At 38.9% G+C, this 21661-nt stretch overlaps 1 protein-coding gene across 6 annotated transcripts in view; it reads right to left on the bottom strand.

Moving 5' to 3' along the window:
* The window catches only part of Slc24a2 (solute carrier family 24 member 2), a 220233-nt gene that overhangs the window by 72760 nt on the left and 125812 nt on the right, over positions 1-21661 (bottom strand). For 4 of the 6 annotated variants that reach the window (XM_074051729.1, XM_074051724.1, XM_074051727.1 and 1 more), the window contains exons 3-4: positions 9495-9533; positions 6522-6630 (exon numbers count right to left, since the gene is read on the bottom strand). In XM_074051729.1, coding sequence (XP_073907830.1) covers positions 6522-6630; positions 9495-9533 — 148 coding nt within the window. The remainder of the gene's footprint in view (positions 1-6521; positions 6631-9494; positions 9534-21661) is intronic. The other 2 variants (XM_074051726.1, XM_074051728.1) reach the window with 1 other exon arrangement.

The following is a 21661-nucleotide window of genomic DNA, read 5'->3' as shown; positions in this document are numbered from 1 at the left end:
GTTCTGGCCCATGTGATGTAGTAGAAAACTATTTCTGGGAATCATAATATTTTTCTGATAAACCAGACAGCTTCCCTGTCTTCACCTCCCCCCTTTTCCTGCTAGAATACAGATATGTTGGCAGAGAGCATGTAGAAGAGGAATAGCCTCATCCTAAAAGGATGAAGGTGAGAGACACATGCTATGGATGGAAGAATGAAAAAGAAGGCGATAGGGACCCTAAAGGCAGGGTCTTGGACTGCTTACTATTTGGCTCTGGTTAAATAAGAATAATAAAGCCCTAAAAACAACTATAAGTTAAACCAGTTGGATTCTGACCACAATTTTAACTGAAAATATTGTCAGTGGTTCTTATCTATCTTTTGGGTATTGCTGTATTGAATCCTTACTATAAACTTCTGATAGCAAAACTATCACCATCCCCTTTTAAAGGTGAAGAACCCAAGAACTGTGAAGGTCAAGTAACAATAAGCACACACTTATAACTACCCAGTTTTACACAGTGGAAAAAATTGAGGCCCAATGAAGTTAAATAGCTTGCTCAAAGTCTCAGGGAAAGAGGCCATGGCAGGATTTAAACCCAAGCAGTCTGAGTCTTGGACCACAGGCTGGTCAGCTGCACAAAAATCAAAACTAATGCCATCCCTCCTGTCTTCTTCCCATGCCACTCTCTTCATTGTCATTGCCAGGTCATTGGGCTGTCCCAGAGTCGCAGAATTGGTCATGGGCTTCCTTTTCCTGTGTAGATAGGCAGCAGTAATTTCACGTATGAGAGGAAAACTCTTAAGCACAAGCCAAGTGATGAGAGTCAGGCGTGCTGGGGACAAATGAGGTATGGGATAAGTGATGGAGAAGCTGCAGCGATGGCAGGCCTTGCTGTGGAGGATTGTGTATGGGAAATCCACACTTGTATGGATTAAATACATAACTGGTACAGAAACAGGTTACAGGAGCTCTAGAGATTCACACTGGTGTCCACACCAGGAGCACTGAGTTGGATATGAGGTTACATAAGAAAGCAGAATAGCACAAGTACAAACACAGACTTTAAGTCAAGTATATGACAGTCAATTTACTTCCTATGTCACCTGGAGGCATGACATAACCTCTTTACATGTTAGTGTCCTCTGCGTGATGGAGAGGGGCTGGGTAAGGAAGAAATGAGATGGTTTACATGGAACTCTCAGGTAAGTGCCTGGCCTACGAATGTTAAGTTGGTGTTTTACTATTAGACAAATAGACAGTAGAGGCTGCTTCTCACTCCACAAGTGCACCATGCAGCATTCTTGTTTTAGGTTCATAAATTTGTACACCTAGATAAGTGTGATGGTTTATTTAGAAAAAATGTTAAACAGTGAATTTATTAGAAAGATCAATTCAGACAGTCATGGCATAATCTCAAAGACTGATAATTCTAGTTTTCTAGGGCTTCCTTATAAAGCAAAAATCTTTATTCCAACCATTCTTAAGAGACTTAGGCAGTTCTCTTCTTTTTATGAACAGTTTTGTATCACTGAAAAGCACTGTTAAGCTCATTTGTCAGACTGACTATGTCTTGTCCTTCTATACAGTGAATAGACACACGGGGTAGAGGTGAACAAGCAGTCAGGTGAGTCCCTGAAATAGACTGGGCTAGATTAAAGATGGCTCTAAATTTTTAGTATTCCTCCTGTTGAGAGTTGGGGACTCATGCCCTCCTATGGGTTCTGGGCTGGCCTTAGTGACAGTTAAGGTAATAGTCTTGGGACTTGCCAGGCTAGGTCACAAGAAGCCTTGTAGCTTTTACCTTGGTCTCCTGGAAGGTTTGCTCTTAGAAGCCATAGCCACCAAATAAGAAGTCTGGCCACATGCAAAGGCACTGAGACACATGGAGAGTCAGAGACACTGAGCTGAGCCTAGTCAGTTCAAAGGTGCTGGACATATGAATGAGCCCCTCTCAGACCTTCAGTCCTATCTGTCTACCAGCTGGATACTACCGAATGACGTCCATTGATACCGCATGGAATGGAGGAATCACCCAGCTGATTCCTGCCCAAATTCCTGATCCACAAAATCATAAGTAATAATAACGTGGTGGGTGCTTTAAGCCACCAAGTTGTGGGTGCTTTGCTTTGTGCTACATCAATACCTAATGAAAACACAAACACTGCTGGGCTTTGTGATACAGGTCCAGGGATCAAACCAGCCACCACCAAAGGCTTTTAGCCTGGGTGTAATCACTGGATTTTGGAAGACAAAAATACCTGAGTGGCACAAAAGAGGAAAAGGAAATGTAAATGATAGGCCGTCTCTCCTAGATGATGTTTTCAAATGAAGTTAATATTTCCCTTTGTAGACATTGACTGCATACCAGTGGTGCCAATGTACTAAGCCAGGTCAATGCCAGGAGCATCAATGACCTGTCCTTTGGTGGCAATAGGGAAGCTGCTGCAATGCTTGTGGGGTGAACCTGGTGATGTAACCGATGCTCTATATCGTTCAAGGTGGCAGTCTGGCACAAAGCCATGTGAATTCAAGTGATTAGGTGCAAACTGAAAGAGAGATGACTATGTCCGAGAGCTGTGGGTTAATGTTTTTTGGCTGTTCTTGGAATGGAAAATGATTGTGAATTTTTTTTGGGGGGGGGGGAAATACCAGAGCAATCTGCTTTCTTGGCCGTGTGCAATGGAGCAATTTTAAAGCATTGAAGGGCTTTCCATATTTTCTAATCACTCAAGTCCAGAACTGATTAGAGCTCTCAGCATCTCTCAGATTCACACTCCTGGAGCTCTCCATGTCTTTCAGGGAGAGATTTCACCTTGAAACCAGTGCCTGGATTCAGAAGGCACATCCTGCTAGAGCAGGAACAAACAATTTAATTGCAGCTTAGCGCCACAAGGACCAGGTGTTTTGGAAAATCACTGATGGCCCAACTCCGAGACAACCCAGATTCGCTTGTTCTTATCTGACAGAAACAAAACATAACCTTCCCTCCAAACAAAAACAAACCATTTCAAAAATTAAACTCCTCCAAACAAAAGGGAGGAAAATTTAGATTGCTGAGAACTGTGGACAAGGACACACACACACTCTCACACACTCAGTTAATTATGATTAGAACAGCTCTGGAAAAAGCCCCAAGAAACTGAAAACAGTGATTTCTTCTGGGGAGAATTGAGAAACTGGAGAAAACTGGGAGGAAAGATAGAGGAGACATATTTTTTTCACTATTTTTTAAATATTTTTTAAATATTTGGAATATTTAAAAATTTTTGGAATGTTTAAAAATTTTAAAAATATAACTTTTCAAAATAATGCAGCAGACTTGAAAATCCTGAGAACATGAGGGAAGCTGTCCACTGGGCAGTTGGAAATGCTTATCTTCAGAATGTCTTCACAAGAGAGGTCAGTGCTGACATAAGAGTGAGAAAACAACACACACGGACAGAGCCTAAGGAGGGAAAGGACCATAGGGGACAATAAAATGTATAGTGGTTTCCAAAAACTTTATGAAGATGAGTGAAAGAGCTGTGAATTATTCTTTCAACAAGTAATGGGGAAAAGAAAGTACATTGGAGTCAAGGCTCACTGGAGTAGCAAGGTCCAGGAAAGGATCGCTCCGGGAAAAGGAAACTCGATTGTGTAAATGGCAGAGAGACAGAAGCAATAAAGAAGAGACTGGGCATACATGAAGGAAGAAAAATGACTAAAGGAATGATGTGAGAACAAGGTTATAGACCAAAGTATTGTTCTTAGAAAGGTGTTTCACCTCTTTTTCTCAAGACAGATGAATGAAGACAGGATATGTGATGTCCTGGACAAATTTTTTCCCCCCAGGTCCTGTCTATATAGACAAATTGATTTTAATATGCTACAAAATTCAAAAAAATAATGCATCAGAATCACTCTAGCTCCATATCTGGTACTTATGATGTGCCAGGCTTTATGTTAAATGTTGTATGTCTATTAATTCTTTTCTTTTTTGATGGCACTGGGATTTGAACTTACATTTGCCAAGCAGCCACTCTACCATTTGAGCCATGCCTGCAATTCTATTCATTGTTTTAGTCTTTACAACAACCCCATGGTGCAGACATCACTATATATTATTCTGATTTTATAGATGAGGAAACAGAGGCACAGACAGGTTAAGTAACTTTTTCAAGGTCACACAGCTAGCAATGCAGATTTGGGATCTGGACTCAGAAAGTCTGGTTCTGGAGTCTTTCCTCTTCATCACTATGTAATACTAGTAGCCTTGTCTGTCACATCCAAAAAAAATTCTATGAAGTCACTTGCTCATAAATGAGCTGAGGCAGATAATCACAAGATTCTCCAGGGCAATGGGGCAGACAAGATGGCATCTCAAAATAAGAAGGTACAATTTACCTTCTGTAACCTGGATGGCTTTAGGGGGGCTTTAATAGCATGATTTTGGTCAAGTCGCTTGGTCTTTCTGAGCCTCAGCAGCTACTATAAATCAGGTAGTCTGTTCAGCACTGGGGCAGCTAGTGAAAAAAACAACACCCTACTCTCAAGAAACTTAGTGTATCCTGACAGAAACAGACAACAAACAAATAATCACAAAATTGTAATGTGCTCATTACAATTATAATTAAAGGGTGCACAGAGATGAGAATTGGGAGCTCTGCTTTATACTGGACATTCAAGATGCATCTGGATAGAGTGCTGAAGAATGGGAAAGAGGAGAGAAGGGAAAAATGGAAGGTGGTAGAGGGAAGGAAAAGTGTTTTGTCGTGGGAACAGCCTATGGCAACAGCCTGAGACGATTAAAAGCTGTCTATGTAAAGATGAAAAGGGCCATGTGGCTAAAACAAAGTGATTCCTGTTGAGTCTAGACTTTTAAAGATTACTTGGGCTGCTGTGTGGAAACTATGTTTAGGTAGAGGCAGTGGAAGAAAAGGGAGGCCATCTTGGAAGCTACTTGCAGGAAGTAATAAAGATGGCTGGAAGAATACACTGGCTGAGGGAGAGTGGAAGACATGTTTGAGATCTATGTTTGATGGTATAATAGTTTATGAACAGAGAATAACGTTAGCTATGACATATACTGTGAAGTGCAAATTTACAGGTGTGTCAACTGTAAAGTGCCCAAGAAAGAAAAGTATTATTACAGGTAAAGAAACCAGGTTCTAGAGAGACCCTAACTTGCCCAAAGTCACACGATGGCTTCATGGCAGGAAGGAGGGAAAACAGTTGGCCTGCAATTCCTTCACTTCCTTCTCTGCAGGTTTAGCCTGCTGGAAAGAAAAGAAGGCTGGTGATCAGGTCTAATCCCCTTGATGAAGGGACCCCTGAGTGAATAGTAAAGTGTTTAGGATGTCCCTGGTTAAGGATCATGTCTAGTAAATAGAATCTGGAACTGATGAAGCAGGGTGCTTTGGGGAATATCAACTATGCAACATGTCAAGTCTATAACTCTCTGGGTTATAATGGGGACAAATTCCATACTTGGTGGGAAGTGACCTTGTGATCCTCACCTATTATTCTGGGTAGGAGGTGAATGCTCAATGAGTGAAGGGTAGGACCTGGTGAGCTGCTCTTGGGGCCCAAATTTGTCTTTATATCATACAAGCCTCTTAATCACCTGTACCCTTGAAATTACTTAGCAAAGCCTGATATTGGGTCAGACCATACATGGGACATGACTGACAATCAGATCCTATGTGCTCCTTCAGGTGCACTTGCCTGTTTTTCAGTCCGTATTCTTCCCACCATCCAAATTAGCTCCTGTGTAATATCAGGCTTGCTTATAGATCAGGAGTGAAAGGAGAACAAACTTGGTTATATCTGAACCCCTTGCTTGTGGCAAAACTCTGGCATTTATTTGACATCAGATTGATTTTTCCTTAAAGAATTGGTATTTTTAGAATACTTATGCAAGTGAAGAAATACGATGCATTTGGCTGCACTGTGGCCGAGTACAACTGGAAGGACACAATACTGGATTCTTTGTGATGGTTCTTTTGGCTACCTGAAAGGTAGACAAGGTCTTCAGTGACTGATTCTATCTAAGGGTTCTTCAGATGCTTAAATGCTCACTTCCACCACCCTCCATCTGCCAAAGAATCAGTACAATATCAACTTTCTGCTGTGAGCATTTCCCAACTGCTCACAACCCTCCTAAACCAGGGGGCCCTTTTCCTCTCTCGTCCTTTTAAGGTGCACAATTTATCTTCACACACAACTTTGTTTTGAAACTTTGAAAGGACGATAAAGGAAAATGGTTACTCTACCTGTATGTGGGAGGCACAGCTTTCTGTCCTCTGCCTCATAACAAGCTGTGTTTATGCCAGAGGCATCAAAAGACAGAATCAGTACACGGACCTCACATCCCGCTCCCGGTACAAAACCATCCATCAGAAATTGAGCTGTGGCAGTTACAGCAGGCCAAAGGGCCAGGGCTTCCTCTGGCAGACGCTCACTGGGAGGAGGTTGGCGGGCAGGTGTGACCACAGTGTAAACGTTTTAAGAAGAGAAGCATTTGACACCTTTTCTCCCAGACCAAGCCTGGCGTTTACCTTCAGCGAGCGGGTCGAGGGTGTGGATCATGAGTTGGAAGATGCTGTTCCTCATGAGACTGTTGTGCAGGGAGGCAGAGCTTCCGCCTCGCTGGAGGCGCGGCTTAGCCTGAGCAGAGAAACCAAAAATGCTGTCAGTTCTCAGAAAGGGAGGGCAAGCACATCGGAGATAAGACACTCATCCACCCTGATCACTGATCTCTCTCACACGACCATGCAGGCGAACAAAGTACATCTCAAATGCCTGAGGGAAAGGCTTTCTCACATCTTTTCCTACTTAGTGAATTAATTGCTTTCATTGTTTTAAGAGCCCACTAAATGGCAGACCATGTGCTACCCGTTTCACGTCGTTCTTATCCCATTCTCAAAATGAACAACACAAAGTAGATACTGTTAGTGTGGACTTTACGTAGATGAAGAAATGGCCTCAGAGAAGTAACACGAGGTGTCCAAGCAACACAGGCAATGTGAAGGATAGAAGTGTGGATACCAGGACTGCTTTTCTCAAAAACTGCTACTAAAGTAGTTGGCGGTCTCTAAAATTTTTGGATTGTGATCCTATCAGTAAAATCTTTTAGTTTGTACCTTGCACCTATACCAATGTCCATATTCATATCTACAGAAACACATACTAAAATATGAGCACACAGAACATTTCCCAACAAAGTTTAGAATAATGAAACAAAAAGTAAATGACAGAGGTCCTAATAGTTTCTCCTTGCTCCCCAAAGAATCATCATGCACCTCTCCTATGGGGGTGGCAGCTCAGCTCTAGAAAGCACTATGGCCTGTGTTAAGTGGGATCCAGACTAAGCCTCCTATGATGAATCCATGGAACATTCTCCTGGCTTTGCACAAACTCCTACTAGTTGTGAGATTTGAGAGAAGATGAATGAGCTTCTAGAGATGAGGTTACCAACAAACTCTTTTATCTCTAAAAGCAAACAGTCTAAAAAAAATAACATCCCAAACCCTCTGTATTTTGACAGATTTTTATCCTGAATACAAACTCATTTCTTCCTCTTGGTTGATTTTTGTCCTGCTTATCATGGGGAAGATACTTAGAACAAGCTGAGCTTTGTAGACAGATTTAAGGGGAGAGATTATAATATCAGTGAGTTAATTCTTATTGAACTTTGGTCCAAAAACTTAACATGATGTTTTTTTTTCTGGGATCAGGTAAGAATAAAATAATATTTCCCATTAAGTCTTCCAATCTTCAATATGGCAGGATATTTCATCATACTATAAACTTATAAAGGGGCTTCCCAAGAAAAGTTCTATAAGACACTCCATAACTAAACATATTTGAAAAGAACCTTATCTGATACCAACTCATCAAAGCACACACTAGACCACTAAGTGAAGCAATAAAGAAATCTAGTTAAAGCTGGATATTGTGGCAAGCTCCTGCAATCTCAGCTACTTGGGAGATGGAGATAGGAGAGCAACAGTTTGAGGTCACCTGGGGCAAAAAGTTAGCAATACCCTATCTCAACAACAAATCTGGGCATGGTGGCTATAGTCCTGGCAACATGGAAGGTGTAAGTGGGAAGATAGCCATCCAAGGCTGGCCTAGAGGAAAAAATGTCACTATCTGAAAAATAAAACAGAAAGGGTTGGAGGCAAGGCTCAAATGGTAGAGCACTTATCTAGCAAGCACAAGGCCATGAGCTCAAACCCATCATTATAAAAAGATAAAAAACCCAAATGAAAAACAACCCCCAAAAACCAAAAATCTGGTTAACTTGATTAACTTGGAAAGTGTTTCCAAACACTTCTTGTACAGACCTCATCTTATAACATGCTTATTAAAAATCATGCTTCAACATCTGGTGACAAACAGGAAACCTGTAACGAGTGTGCAGGATGAGTAAAATCTCAGCATGAGATACATGGAGAAATCTGACTTTCTTAGTGTGATTTTATTATAATTGATATTCTGCTAAAATCACATTCTCAAATCAATAGGGTTCAGATAAGAATCTAAGGGTATTACTGGTGCCTAAATTTGAACGAGACCATGCGACTCCACAGAAGAGACTGAGGCTTGTGCAGGAATCTGGGAGTGGTTCTGCCATATCCTCTGTGCTCTCAACGAATGTTGTCAGCCTTTGCCCTCAGCATTATAGGAGGAAAGATGCCATTATAAGCAACTTAATCACTACTCCTTCTGGCACTAGGAGCCTATCACATTTGCAAATGCTTTGTGCTATTTAGTTAGAGAGGATTAAATAATTAAGTTTCAAAATATTTTAGTGGCAAGGTTAGAAGACTTAAATAAGGTTGAAATGTAATTTTGATGGCTGGATTTATAAGCTCACAGGGTCATTTCCTTGTGTTGAACAACATGTAATGTGTTGTGTTGACTGGGTAGGAACTGGAAAATGTGTTTGTTGTCAATAATTTTTCTTAACCATGTCTACTAAGGTTGTTATTCTGGGAACTTAGAAGAACTCTGCTTCGGGCATCTTCATTAGAATTGGATTATATCTACAGAAGAACATAATGCATTTTTTCAGACATTCTGTATATACTGAACATTTAAATCTCATGCAGCATTTCTTTTGATAGGACCAAAAGAAATTTTCAATCAAAAAGTACATGCATGTGGATACACAAAGAAAACAGTTATCAAGCATTAGATTCTGTTCTGTTTTTTAATATCAGCTCAACATCCCTTGGAATGTAAATTGGAAATTCCTTACTCTTTCAACTCCCAAAAAAGTTCATACCCAATGAAAGAGAGAATTCAAAATTTTGAAACTTAAGACCAGAGGTAATTTGTCAGTGAATGTCAGAATTCAGTTGTCACTAATTATAGAACACAGTATGCATACACCCCACTGAATCAAACCACCTAAGTATGCCAAGGGAGAGGGTGATCTGTTGATCACACAGTCCCCCTTCCTCCCACCCCTCCCACACTATCCACAGGCACAGGAACAGGCAGACAGAGCCACTCCTTCCTACCGGTAGAGCTGGTTCATCCTTGTCCCTGGCTGTAGATGACTGCATAAGAAGAAAAGGCAAAAACAAAAGACAAATAAACAGTTAATTACATATAGGGTTTACATTTAATAACAAGCATCAGTATAGAGATAGTGCTTCTGGGATGAATTAAGTCAAAACAGGGGGGCCAAGTGTGTATATTTCTAGCCAGTAGATAGTGGTTTATTTAGGCACATTATCCATTTCCTTGAAAGGTCAGAGTTGTGTGGCCAACTCAAACACCCAGTAATAGAGGGCAGAGAAGTGGATCATATCTCAGCCATGCAATGGAATATCATGTAATCATTAAAGAGAAAGAGGTGAATTCATATGTACTGAAATGGAAAAATATGTAAGGTATATTGTTAAGTGCAAAAATTATGTTTCAAACATCATTATCTCACTTCATAAAATAAGTTAATAATACTTTACCCTATGTGAAGAAAAAGTTTCAGCAAGACTTAGTGCTATTAGTGGTTATTGTCAGGAAATAGATTATAAGGATGTGTTACTCTCCACGTTTTGGAGGGAGTCAATATCTATCCTCTACATATGCTGAATAAAATAAAACTTGAAAAAGTTAGACCACTGAATTAAGACCAGGAATGCCACACATAGAATTCAGGTTATCCACCTCTCCTCCTGTCTCTACCATTTCACATTTCCTATACCAAAAATGGAAATCTCTGTCCAGCTGGGAAAGCTTGGTTAGAACATGAGGGCACATGAGGGGCTGTCATCACTGGGAAAGAGCACAACTCAGACAAGAGGACACTGGAATTCTATTGGTATGACCCAACTGAGTGGTTTTGCTTCCCCAACTCAATGTGAACTCCCTTCCTATAGTCAGGACACCATCTGTGACCTCTCCAGTGATGTAGCTGGAGGTGCTTTGTGTTTCCTCAGGGCTAGATCACTGTCCTTGATACTCCACCTCAACTATAGGTGTGTACAGAAAGAACAAACCAGAACTTCCCTCTCTTTGACCTTGCCTTCTGGTCCTCCCTAATTGAATCTGAGCAGATTTGCATCCGTAGGAACAATCATACAGGTGAGGAAGAGGTGATTGGTGCAGAGCTGTTTTAAGACCTTTATGAAATGCAGCCTCTCTTTTTTAGTTCCCACCATATACATCATATAAAAAAACATTATGATGCTCCCACACTCCACATAAAATGTACATTCCTATGTAAAAAATGGAGAGGATTCTTATAACTTTGAATTTCAAATTATTGGCTATGGGCAATTCATTTAATTTATGCTTAAAATCTTGGAATGTGACAAAACTGAGTCACAATTTGTTTTCACATGAAATGTAATTCTTAAGAAGAGTAAATCTGATACTTAATGAGGCTGATACTAAATACTTTATAGATATTTGATTAAATAATCAATAATCTTGATTTTTGTAAAGATGTCTTTTTGGATGTTGGAATCAATACAGTCTATTTTTCTTCTTCGGGTTCTAAAAATTTTTTATAGATCTTTGAAGAACTTGTGTGCTTCAGGCAGACAGAAGGGTTCTGGATTGGTAGTAATTTTTGAGCATGTCCCGTAGGCATCACTAAATTTTCCATAACTTCCTGATTTGGGGCTGTCTCTCAGTGACTGCTCTAAAAACATGAGAAGAAAACGTTTCTTTTGCCCTAATTCCCAAGAACAAACGTGGGGACTGGAGTGGACCAGAAATTATCCTTTGATTTCCCTCTTTGCTCTGAAACGCATGGTATGAACCTGCTTCTCTCTGGTGTGTCCTTTTATTTTCTTTTCTTCCACATCAGACAGCTCAACAAATGACCCCACATTCTGCAGAATAATCCTCAAGGGAAAATTTCCAGAGGAGCAGGTTCAGCCTTTGGACATACATTGAAAATAACTGTCAGAGCACGCCTTTTCAGTTAGCAAATTTACACCTTGTAGCTAAGTGGAAGACAAATAATTATGAACCAGACTGATACCCAGGTGATACCATGGACCATGAAGGAATGGGGTGAGAATGAGAAGAGAAAAGGGTGGGCTTCAGAAGAGCAAAAATATCACCAACTGGGAGCTTGAAGTAAAAATATATATTTAAAGAAATTGAGGAGGGAAAAAAGAATCCCCTGCCTTTTGGTGTGAAAGAAAGACAAAAATATCTACACACTTTCTTTTTTTTTCCCCACAAACTAGACAGATCGTAAAACACAATAAGTGGAAGGAAAGTAACTTGCACATAGATTCTTCAAAGAAAAAAAAAAGCAGTACAGAGAAATATCTGAAAAAATCCTTTGCAGAATTTCCCACTGTTTAATGTCAGCAGAAGTTGATATCATTAGTTTTTTTTCAGGTGTGATTTGCAGACAAGAATATACAACAGGTTAAAGCATATTAAATTAGGTAGATACACAAAGAACAATAGAGTCCATTTAAAATGTCCCTCTACTTTCCTTTTATGTAGCCTGGTTGCAAAATGTGAAATATGATGACAATTGACCATTTTCAGGGGCTCCCCTGTATCCACGGGTAATTCCTGATGCTTACTTCACTTAGGCTTGCTCTAATTGCATACTGAAGAGCCTCATAGTCCCATCAATGTGCTGCTGATTATGTTAGGAATTCAATTTTAATGGGGTTTTAATTACACTGGAAGTAACAAGTAATGGTGACAAGAAATGATACTGATATATGGCCAATGGATTTTGGTTGACCTCAGTGACATGAATTTACTTTGATGGCCATTGGACAGCTGGCAAATTTGTTCTATTGGATGTTACAAAGGACAATTTTTCAAAAGCAGTCTTTCAGGATTAATCTTGGCAGGCTGGTTGTGTGTGTTGTTTTTTAATCTCCTTAATTTTAGTGCTGTCCATTATTATCCTATCCAATTTTAATAACATCCACCATTGTGTGGTTTATTATAATACATCAAAATAGTATCAATTTGGGCTGTAGCATTTGAAAGCCCAGTTCCTGGTGGTCAGCTCAAAGGCTATGTCAGCTATAAGAGAGATTTGTTACATCCGTCTGCAGCACACAATTCTTGAGAATCATTTCAGAGAATTGCCAAACTGCACCCTGGAGGGCCTCAGGCTGGGGCTTTGGTGCAATAAAGCAGGCTCCTTTCTCCATCCATGGCAGCAGGACTTCTTCTAGGCCAGGATGTATATATTACATCTTTTACTTTCAAGGAAGAATTCTGCAATTCAAATCTTTATTCAAATTAACCCAGCCCCCTCCCACTTAAGTGAACACCTGGAAGGATGTCATAAGTAATCTGTTGTCTCTTCTGCTGGAGATCCCAATTCTATATGGGAGTTTTGCTACTTATTTCATAATGGTTTTGAAATTATCCCATTTCCCCCCTAGATAATAAAACATAACACATCTGGAAGCATTTTTAATGATAGAGAGTATTCTCATGAAGGTTTGACATGCTGAGAGACAGTGTATAAAATAAAGGATGGTTTTTCTGGCCAGTAACTTAGCATCCAATACAGATGAAGCATCAGCAATTTGTCAGGGAAATCCAGCAACAACTATTAAGTTCTATCATCACAACCAGTGAAACGTACCTAAATTAATTATGTAGAAGACCAAGAAGCACTATAAAGCTTGTGCGGTTAAATCTAAAAGTATTATTTTGTCATAAATGTGATCCAAAACAAATATGCCAGTGATTAAAATGTTAATCCAGTATTTAACTGGCATTCATTTTAATGTGTTAGAGTTTAGAAAGGTAGGTGAGGGATGACTTGGATGAATGATTTTCATTTAAAAAGTTGACATGGAAGTATAAAATAATGTATTCTTATTGTTTCACTATATTTCTCTGTAATAAACAAAAAACATTCAAACTATCTCTCCTGGTTAAAGATGAATAAACCTCAAAACCTATAAGGAAGTCAAAACAAAAAGTGCAAAAGCCTCCAACTTAGAATCTAAAAGGAAAGAAACCCTATCACCTCTTACTTAGTTGGAATTCCATCCCCCCTCTTAAAATGTCTTAGTGTATTTTCCTACAACATTAAGGAAGGAGAGGTTAAATAAATTCCTAAAGAAAGAAATACTGAGAGATACAAATCCAAGTCACTTTATGCTGGTTACTGGGAAATTGTCTCAGTAACCTTCAGGAAAGTAAGAATCTTAAAGACTTGGGCTGTAAAGTCTTACTCCAAGATGTGGGAGTACCTGCTTCACAATCCTGCTTTACAGAGAGAGATAGGATGGAGAGAAAGGGGAGAAGTGACCTAGATAAGAAGATTCCTCATGGAAGCTCACATTTCAAAAGCAGAGCATTTTGATCATTTATAATTCCCATGATCATGAAATATTTGGAAGAGCAGAAAGATATTTGAAAGTTGCTATACTCCAAAAGTGGAAGAGAAATTGTCTAGAAATAGCTAAGGAACAGTGCTTTGCCTTTTAGATAGTTATACATAAGAAGAAATAAAATAGGATGAAAATGGTGTCACATGGGAGTCAGGGCCAGACAGCTGGGCTCCATTTTCCTGTTTTGGCTTCTTCTTAACTGTGACCTTGAGCAAATCACTTAATGGGGACAATAACAGTAGTTACCTCAGAGGGTTGTTGTGACAGTTAAATAGCATAATAGTGAAGTCCTTAGGCCAATGTTAAGTACCTAACTACTAAATATTAAGCTCTATTATCATTATTATTGCTATTAGGAGCTACAAGGGAAATAATGGAAAATCATATGACAAAAGCAAAGTAGTCTCAGGCGATGAGTTGGATTTAGGGACTGGGTAGTTTCTGTGTGAAGCAGAGTAAGTTCATTGATGAGGATGGTGAGAAGTGATTTCCTAGGACACTATAGGTTGGTCAAATGGACATGTACTAGCTTGTCAGTTGTAGGAGGAGATGACACAACTGATTCTATTTCCTTGTCTTGGCTTCTGACCATGTTCCTGTCCCATGAATTAGCACCTATTCCATGATCAGGATCATTCTGAACAAGTACAGGCAGTGTAATGGGAATCTTTACCATCTAAATCTATCATCTATCTATCTATCACCTATCTATCTATCTATCTATCTATCTATCTATCTATCTATCTATCTATCTATCTTTCTATCTTTCTATCTACCTTCCTATGTGCTACTGTCAACCATTAAGTAAATATGGACTAATTTCTTTCCTCTTTTTTCAAAGATAAAAATAAATAGAAATCCTAATATTTTCTTCTTGCCTCTCAAATAGGCATCTTGTGTATTTCACTGGGCATTAGCAGAAACCTTTAAATAGCAGTTCTTTAAATACTTTTCACAGAATTGGTAAGCTATATTGGGGGTATCCTACCCAGCTCCTCAAATCCTGGAAATTGTAAGATCCTGGAAGACAGGATTCACCTCTGTGCCTTCTATGGTCCACTGTGGCTACTTAAAATGCAACCAAGTGGCACTAGGGAGTGAGCCATGCAGGCACCAGGAGCTGTGTGCTTCTGTGTCAGTAAAGGAAGCTCCCCAGCTGCTTGTTCCATTGGCTAAATTAATAGTTGTGGTGATCATTTAAGTCCACTCAAGGACTACTTCATCTTTTTTATTAAATAGGCACATGGAAGACAGCAGTCCCCACTTTATAAATGGAGAGAGGCAGGAAGGGCCTCAGGCTATTTGTGTACTCAGGATACTAAACACTCCTTCTAATTCATTTAATTTAGGAATTAACAATCCATCCACCACTGCCATCTCTAGCCTTCCCCTGAAAAATCCAGATGTCACTAGTATACTTCATCGTATTGTTAGAGCAATTCCCACAATTGCTAAGGAACAATTTTGATATGCCAATCAAACACAATCAGTTAGTGGTGTTCTGGCATTAGCTACACAGATTTCTTTTGACTAGATAGGAATCTAAAACACATTCATATCTAGTCTCCATTGCCTTATTTCTTCTTTCTTTTTAGTCCTGGGGATCAAACCCAAGACCTCAAGTATGCCAGGCAAGGGTTCTACCTCTGAGCTACACTACTGCCTTACTTTTTTTAAGGAAAAAAGTATTTAAGAAGATGTGATTTTTTAAAAAAATGTCTAACAAATGCTAGTGCTGGACAAACTAAAGAATAATAGCAAATCAGGCAGACTCCAGTCAGTAATAAGGGATACTATTTGTTATATGTTTATATATATATATATATATAAACACACACACAGACACACACACACACACACACACACACACACACACACATACAAAATTGAATTCCCACAATAATAGGTGTCATAGCCACATCTGTCCCTTTAATGCATGATGAGCATAAGGCTGACAGAGGTTGGGCTCTGAACTCAGGCAGTTGGGCTCCAAAGCTTTTCCAAGTGTTGGGGAAACAAAAAAGTGGGATTTTTCCTTACAGTAATGTGGGGAGAGGGTTTCAGGAAGCATAACTCCATATACAGTGAAAATATTAAGAACTATTTATGAAGTCTGACTTCTAATGGAGGCTAGAAAATAGCTGCCAGGTAATTGTTGTGAATTTAGAATGAGAGATTTTATTTGTGTTCATTTTGTATGCATTTGCAATTGACTTGTGAGTTAGTATTTGGGAGCAGAGAAAGTGGAGGTTATTTTCTTTTGTCTCTGTCAGCATTATTATTTAGGCCCACCAAAAACTGTCATGAATTTTTTTAAAAATTATTTTGCCTCTTGAAGGTCATGGAGGGATTTTTTATGACCTTCATAATGGCATAGGTTCAAGTAACAATGCAAATTAGTTTTTCTATGTATCAAAATGACTTGTATTAAGAAGTGAGTAGCTCCACAGTAGGTGGGAAAAGGGGGGCCCTCTGGTGACCCCACTTATCACTGCAGGTCAGAGATAAATGCGCTCCATGTAGTTTACTTGGAAACATGGGTATGCCAGTATTCAATTAATTTCTGACAGTTGAAGGACTAGTGCTGTTTCTTCGTTTTGAGTAAATAACAAATTCAAAAAATGAAATAATCATTAAAGCATCAATGGAGACTCCGAATAGCAATAAATAAACAAATAAAATCCATCCATTTGTTCATTTAACAATATTTTTGATAATATTTATTGTACCCTTAATGTATACGACGTGCTCTTCTAGGTTGTAGAAAATTAATGGGGATCCGAACTGGTAGTAGTTAGATTATATTTAGAGATAATGTAAGTATATGATTTAGCCATCACTTTTGTAATCATATGTTATTATTGATTTCTTAAATCTGTATTTATCATTTATTCTTATTTGGAAAGAAGCTAGCAAAGACTATTAAAAATATGAAGAACATAGGCTGGGCAAAGGTGGCTTATACCTGCAATCCCAGCTACTCTGGAAGTGGAGATTGGGGGCATCAAGGTTCAAGGCCAGCCCAAGCCAAAAAAGAAAAAGTTAGTGAGGCTGCATTTCAAACAATAAGCTGGGTGTGGAGGTGTACATCTATGGTCCCTGCTATGCTGGAGGCTGTAGGTGGAGGATCAAGGTCTGAGGTCATCTGAGCAAAACACCAGACCCTATATGAAATATAACTAAAAGCAAAATAGGGCTGGGAGTGTGGTTCACCTGGTAGAATACCTGCCTAGAAAGTACAGGGCCCTGAGTTCAAACCCCAGTACCAGATCCCCAAATACATATATTGAAGAACCTTATTTTGCTTATAAAATTTTAAGGAATATGTAGCAAAATTCAATGAGTGAAAGGAACTAGATATTTAAAGTGTATCATGAAACTGATAAAATTGGAAGAGTAATTTAATTTTTCATATTATTGACAGCAAAGTTTTCTTGTCAATGTTTTAAAAAAATTCATAGATTTAAGAGCTAAAGAAACCCCAAAGTTCAAAGAGAGTTAAACAATACAAGCTAAACAATACAATGCTCATAATATAATGCAAAGAGTTTGATATGTAATATATAATTTTCCATATTTATGATCTACTAGATACAAAAGTATAACCTCATTAACACAGCATGTTGGGTCTTCACATTTTCACTTCTAATCCTAGAAATCTAGATGGTACAATGTCAGTACCTAATTTCTACAGGACCCTGACACAATTTCCACACACGAAGAAAAAGAAAATACGGATGCCAGATTTGCTGAATTTCATTTTTGGAATTTCCAAGAAGCAAATGAATATTTTATATGACCAATTTAAATACTTAATAATACCAATGGAAATGTAAGTAAACTTAAGGCAAACACTAAAAGGCACAGATTTCAAGTATAAAACATTTTCTGATGAAAATGTACTGACACCAAGAATTGGTCCCACTCCTTTCATCTGTGCTTCTTTTTCCAAGAGAGGTCAAGAGGCAGCTAAATCATTCACACCACAGAAATGAATTATAAAAGTGGAACACAGTGATGTTCATTTCAGGTCCTGCTTGGTTACTTCCATCTCCCATTCACCCTGTCCCCCCATTTCCTCTCTAGTTCATCCTTTTGCGTTATATATCTCATTTCTCTCTTTCCATTACTGAACCCCTTCTGAGGGCACAGAACTTGCCCATTGCTCCACAGCACCTAGCATGGCGGTGCTACATGCTCAATAAATGAATGATTAATAATACATAAGTTAAATTACATCTTATTTTTTTAATGATCCCATACGCTCATTTATAGTGAAGCTGGATGCAAATGGCTTCAGCCCAACACTGACTTGCATCACTTCCACTCGGCTTTTGATACTGTTAGTGATCTGGTGTGTTTTGAATCCTTCTTCCTAAGCAGCAGGGATGTGCACTCTGACTGGGGCACTATTTTGTCATGTTTGTGGAAATGTAATAACATCAAACTTCCCTTCACTGAACTCTTCTTTTCGTTAGAATCAGCATTTCACAGAATTCCTGATTGTGTATGTGCCATTTTGCTTGCTTCTTGAATAATATTGTCACCTATTACACATTTTTATGTTTCGCATTTGCCTATCATTGTGCTGGCACCCCACAGATCCTCAGCAAACAGTGATCTTTTGATTGCTTGTTACAAGTGGTTAAACTAGGGCTTTGCAAAGAAGGACGATGTTCAAAGTGGTAGGAAACTCACTATGAGGCAGAAAAAATGTTGAGGTGCTTGGATCTAGTGTAGAGGTTTAGGTCATAGTCAGCAGAAATTATTTGACTGTATAGAGTGGTCTCATCAAAACAATCCTCTGGCTTGATCCTTGGGACTCTATGCCCAGCTATTATTGCATGGGTCCTTTAAGCAGAAAGCCAGTCTTCCTTTTGGTGGCTCAGCTGGACCTGGAATACTAATGGTAGAGGTGGGTTCAGACATGTTCATCTATTTCAGTTGGTAAAAGGGTTGAATAGAACAGGTGCATCATGTGCTGAAGTAGAGAACATGGCAGTAAGGAAGAATTCCATTGGGTGTTGACCACGGTACAACTGGGTATCTTGGAAAAGTACAGTGCGAGGTAAGAACTAGGAGTCCCACCAATGGGGGGCATGATATGAGAACAGTTACCTTCTCAATTATCCTCCCTGAAGCTGATCCAATTTTGGCTAGGGAGCATCTTGTTAAGGTTCAGATGTTATCCTCAACATCTGAGCTCGCTGCTCTTACCCCATCCTTTGCTTACATGGACAATTCAGTTGAGTTGCCATTTTGGCCACTTTATCTGTGTTCTGCCATGGATTTTACCATGTCATTCATTTTTACTCAATTTTCCAAATATCTTCATGGCTTCTTCAAAATCACTCTCACTCTCCATCACATGTTTAATGAGTGGCTTAAATGTGCTACACTAGTCTCTGTATGAGATACCACAGTGAGAAAAATAGACCAAATCTTTGCTGTCATGAACTTATATTCTAGCTTAAATCACTCTTCCAATTAAGTAACAATAGCAACAGTTAATATATAAAATCCTTGCATACCTTCATTAAGCACTAATTACAGATGAGATACTATGCTAAATGCTCATTCAAAATTCTGGGTAAAACCAGGCACCAGTAGCTCATACCTGTAATCCTAGCTACTTGGGAGGTTGAAATAAGGAGGATCATGGTTCAAGGCCAACTCAGGCAAAAAGTCAGCAAGCCCTCATCTTAACAAGTAGATGGGTGTTGTGGCATGCACCTGCCATCCCAAGCTACTTGGGAGACTGAGAAAGGGAGGACTATGGTTTCAGGCCAGCCTGGGCAAAAAAGTTGGTGAGTCCCTCAGTGGAAAAAAGCTGGGTGTGGTGGTGTGCAACTGCCATCCCAGCAACAGCAGGAAGCATAAAATAGGAGAATCACCATCCAGACTGGTCTGGGTAAAAGATGAGACCCTATTTCCAAAATAAACAGGTTATAGAGGCATGGCTCAAGTGGTAGTGCACCTGCCTTGCAAGTACAAAACCCTGAGTTCAAATCCGAGTATTACCAAAAAAGAAAAAAAAAAAAGCAAAAGAAAAAAACCAATCTTAGGTGGGAGGTGTTGTTAGAAAGCATTATAAGTCCTTTTTGCTTTGAAATAATTGTAGATTTACAGGTAGTTGAAAAAATGTACAAGGAACTTCTGTGCACACTTTGCCCAGCTTCCCCCAACAGAAACATCTTGCACAATTATAGTACAGAACAAAAGTAGGTGTAACATGTGGGGCTCATTCAGCTTTCACCAGTTATATATGCGTGTGTTGTGTTTTGAAGGATGTGCATAGCTTTACATCATTCAATCACACAGGTAGCTTTATGAAACCACCACTGCAATCAAGATCCTAACTGTAGCACTGCCACATGGTTCCCTGTGATATCCCTGTATGTCGAATCATCCCCTTCCCTCATCTCTAACCTCTGACCATCACAAATCACTGATAAATCTCTGTAATTATTTCACGAATGTCATATTAATGGAATCATTCAGTATGCATCCTTTTGAAATGGCCTTTTCCATTCAGTATTCAGTATCATTTTCTTGAGGTTCATCAAAGTTGTTGTATGTATCAATAATTTGTTCCTTTTGATCATTTATTAACATTCCAGAGCATTCTAGTCTGTTTAATTACCTACCCTATGAAGAGCTGTTGTTAATAAAGCTGCCTTGAACATTCAACAACAGGCTTTTGCATGAACATTAACTATCTGTGATATATGCCAAGAGTACAATTTCTGGGTCAGACGTAAGACCATTTTTAGTTTTAAAAGGAACTGACCAACCTATTTTCCAGAGTAGCCATTCCATTTTACACTCCCGCTAACAATGTGTGAGTGATCAAGTGTTTTTCATTCTTGCTAGCATTTGGTATTATCTCCATTTCTTACTTTAGTCATTCTAATAGGTGAAGTGCTGTCCCATTGTAGTGTGGTGTGCGCTTCTCTAGTGGTTTGTGATGCTGAACTTGTTTGGCACTTGTAGATCCTCATCAGTGAAACATGTTTGCATTTCATTTGCCTATTTGTTAATTGGATTGTTTGGTTTTTTTATATCATGTTTTGAAAACTCCTTCTATAGTCTAGGTAAAATTCTGTCAGATACGTGGTTTGCCAGTGTTTTCTCCCTGTCTGTAGTTTGTCCTTTCATCTTCCAACTTTCACTTGGTGAAAGATTTTAATTTTGATGAGGTTTTACTTACCAATTTTTCCTTTTATGGATCATCTTTCAGCAGTGAGTTTAAGAGAAATAGGACTCTAGTCCTGGGTCCTAATGATTTTCTTGTTTTTCTTAAAAGTTTTATAATTGTATATTTTACCGCTAAGATTGTGATCCATTTGGACTAAATTTTTGTATAAAGTAAGATTATTTTTCTTTTTTAGTCTCTTTAACTAATGGATAGAGGTATATTTCTTTTCTTTTTTCTAAAAACATTTTTATTTTTAATTGACACATAGTAATTGTACATATTCATGGTGTGTAGTGACACTTCAATATATATATATATATATATATATATATGATGTGTAATGATCAGATTGAGGAAATTGGCCAATCATAAAGTATGATTTTTGGTCATGGTCTATTTTTTGTCTACAGATGGATACTCATAGCTACTTTATACACTTAGAGAGGAAGGCCAAGTGAGGTTAACTAACTTACCCTAAACTATACAAGCAGTATAGGAGGGGCTGGGATTGAAATGCAGGCAGTCTTAACTTGAAATAACTTCTTCTTCTCCTCCTCTTCCTTTTTTTGTGGTGATAAAGATAGAACCCAAGGCCTCACTAGGCAAACGTAACCATATCCTCTGCAATGCCCAGAGTTCCCTC

The sequence above is a fragment of the Castor canadensis genome, chromosome 13 (assembly GCF_047511655.1).
Source record: "Castor canadensis chromosome 13, mCasCan1.hap1v2, whole genome shotgun sequence".
NCBI lineage: Eukaryota > Metazoa > Chordata > Mammalia > Rodentia > Castoridae > Castor > Castor canadensis.
Note: the sequence above shows the minus strand (reverse complement) of the source record. Positions and strands in the feature narration are given on the sequence as shown.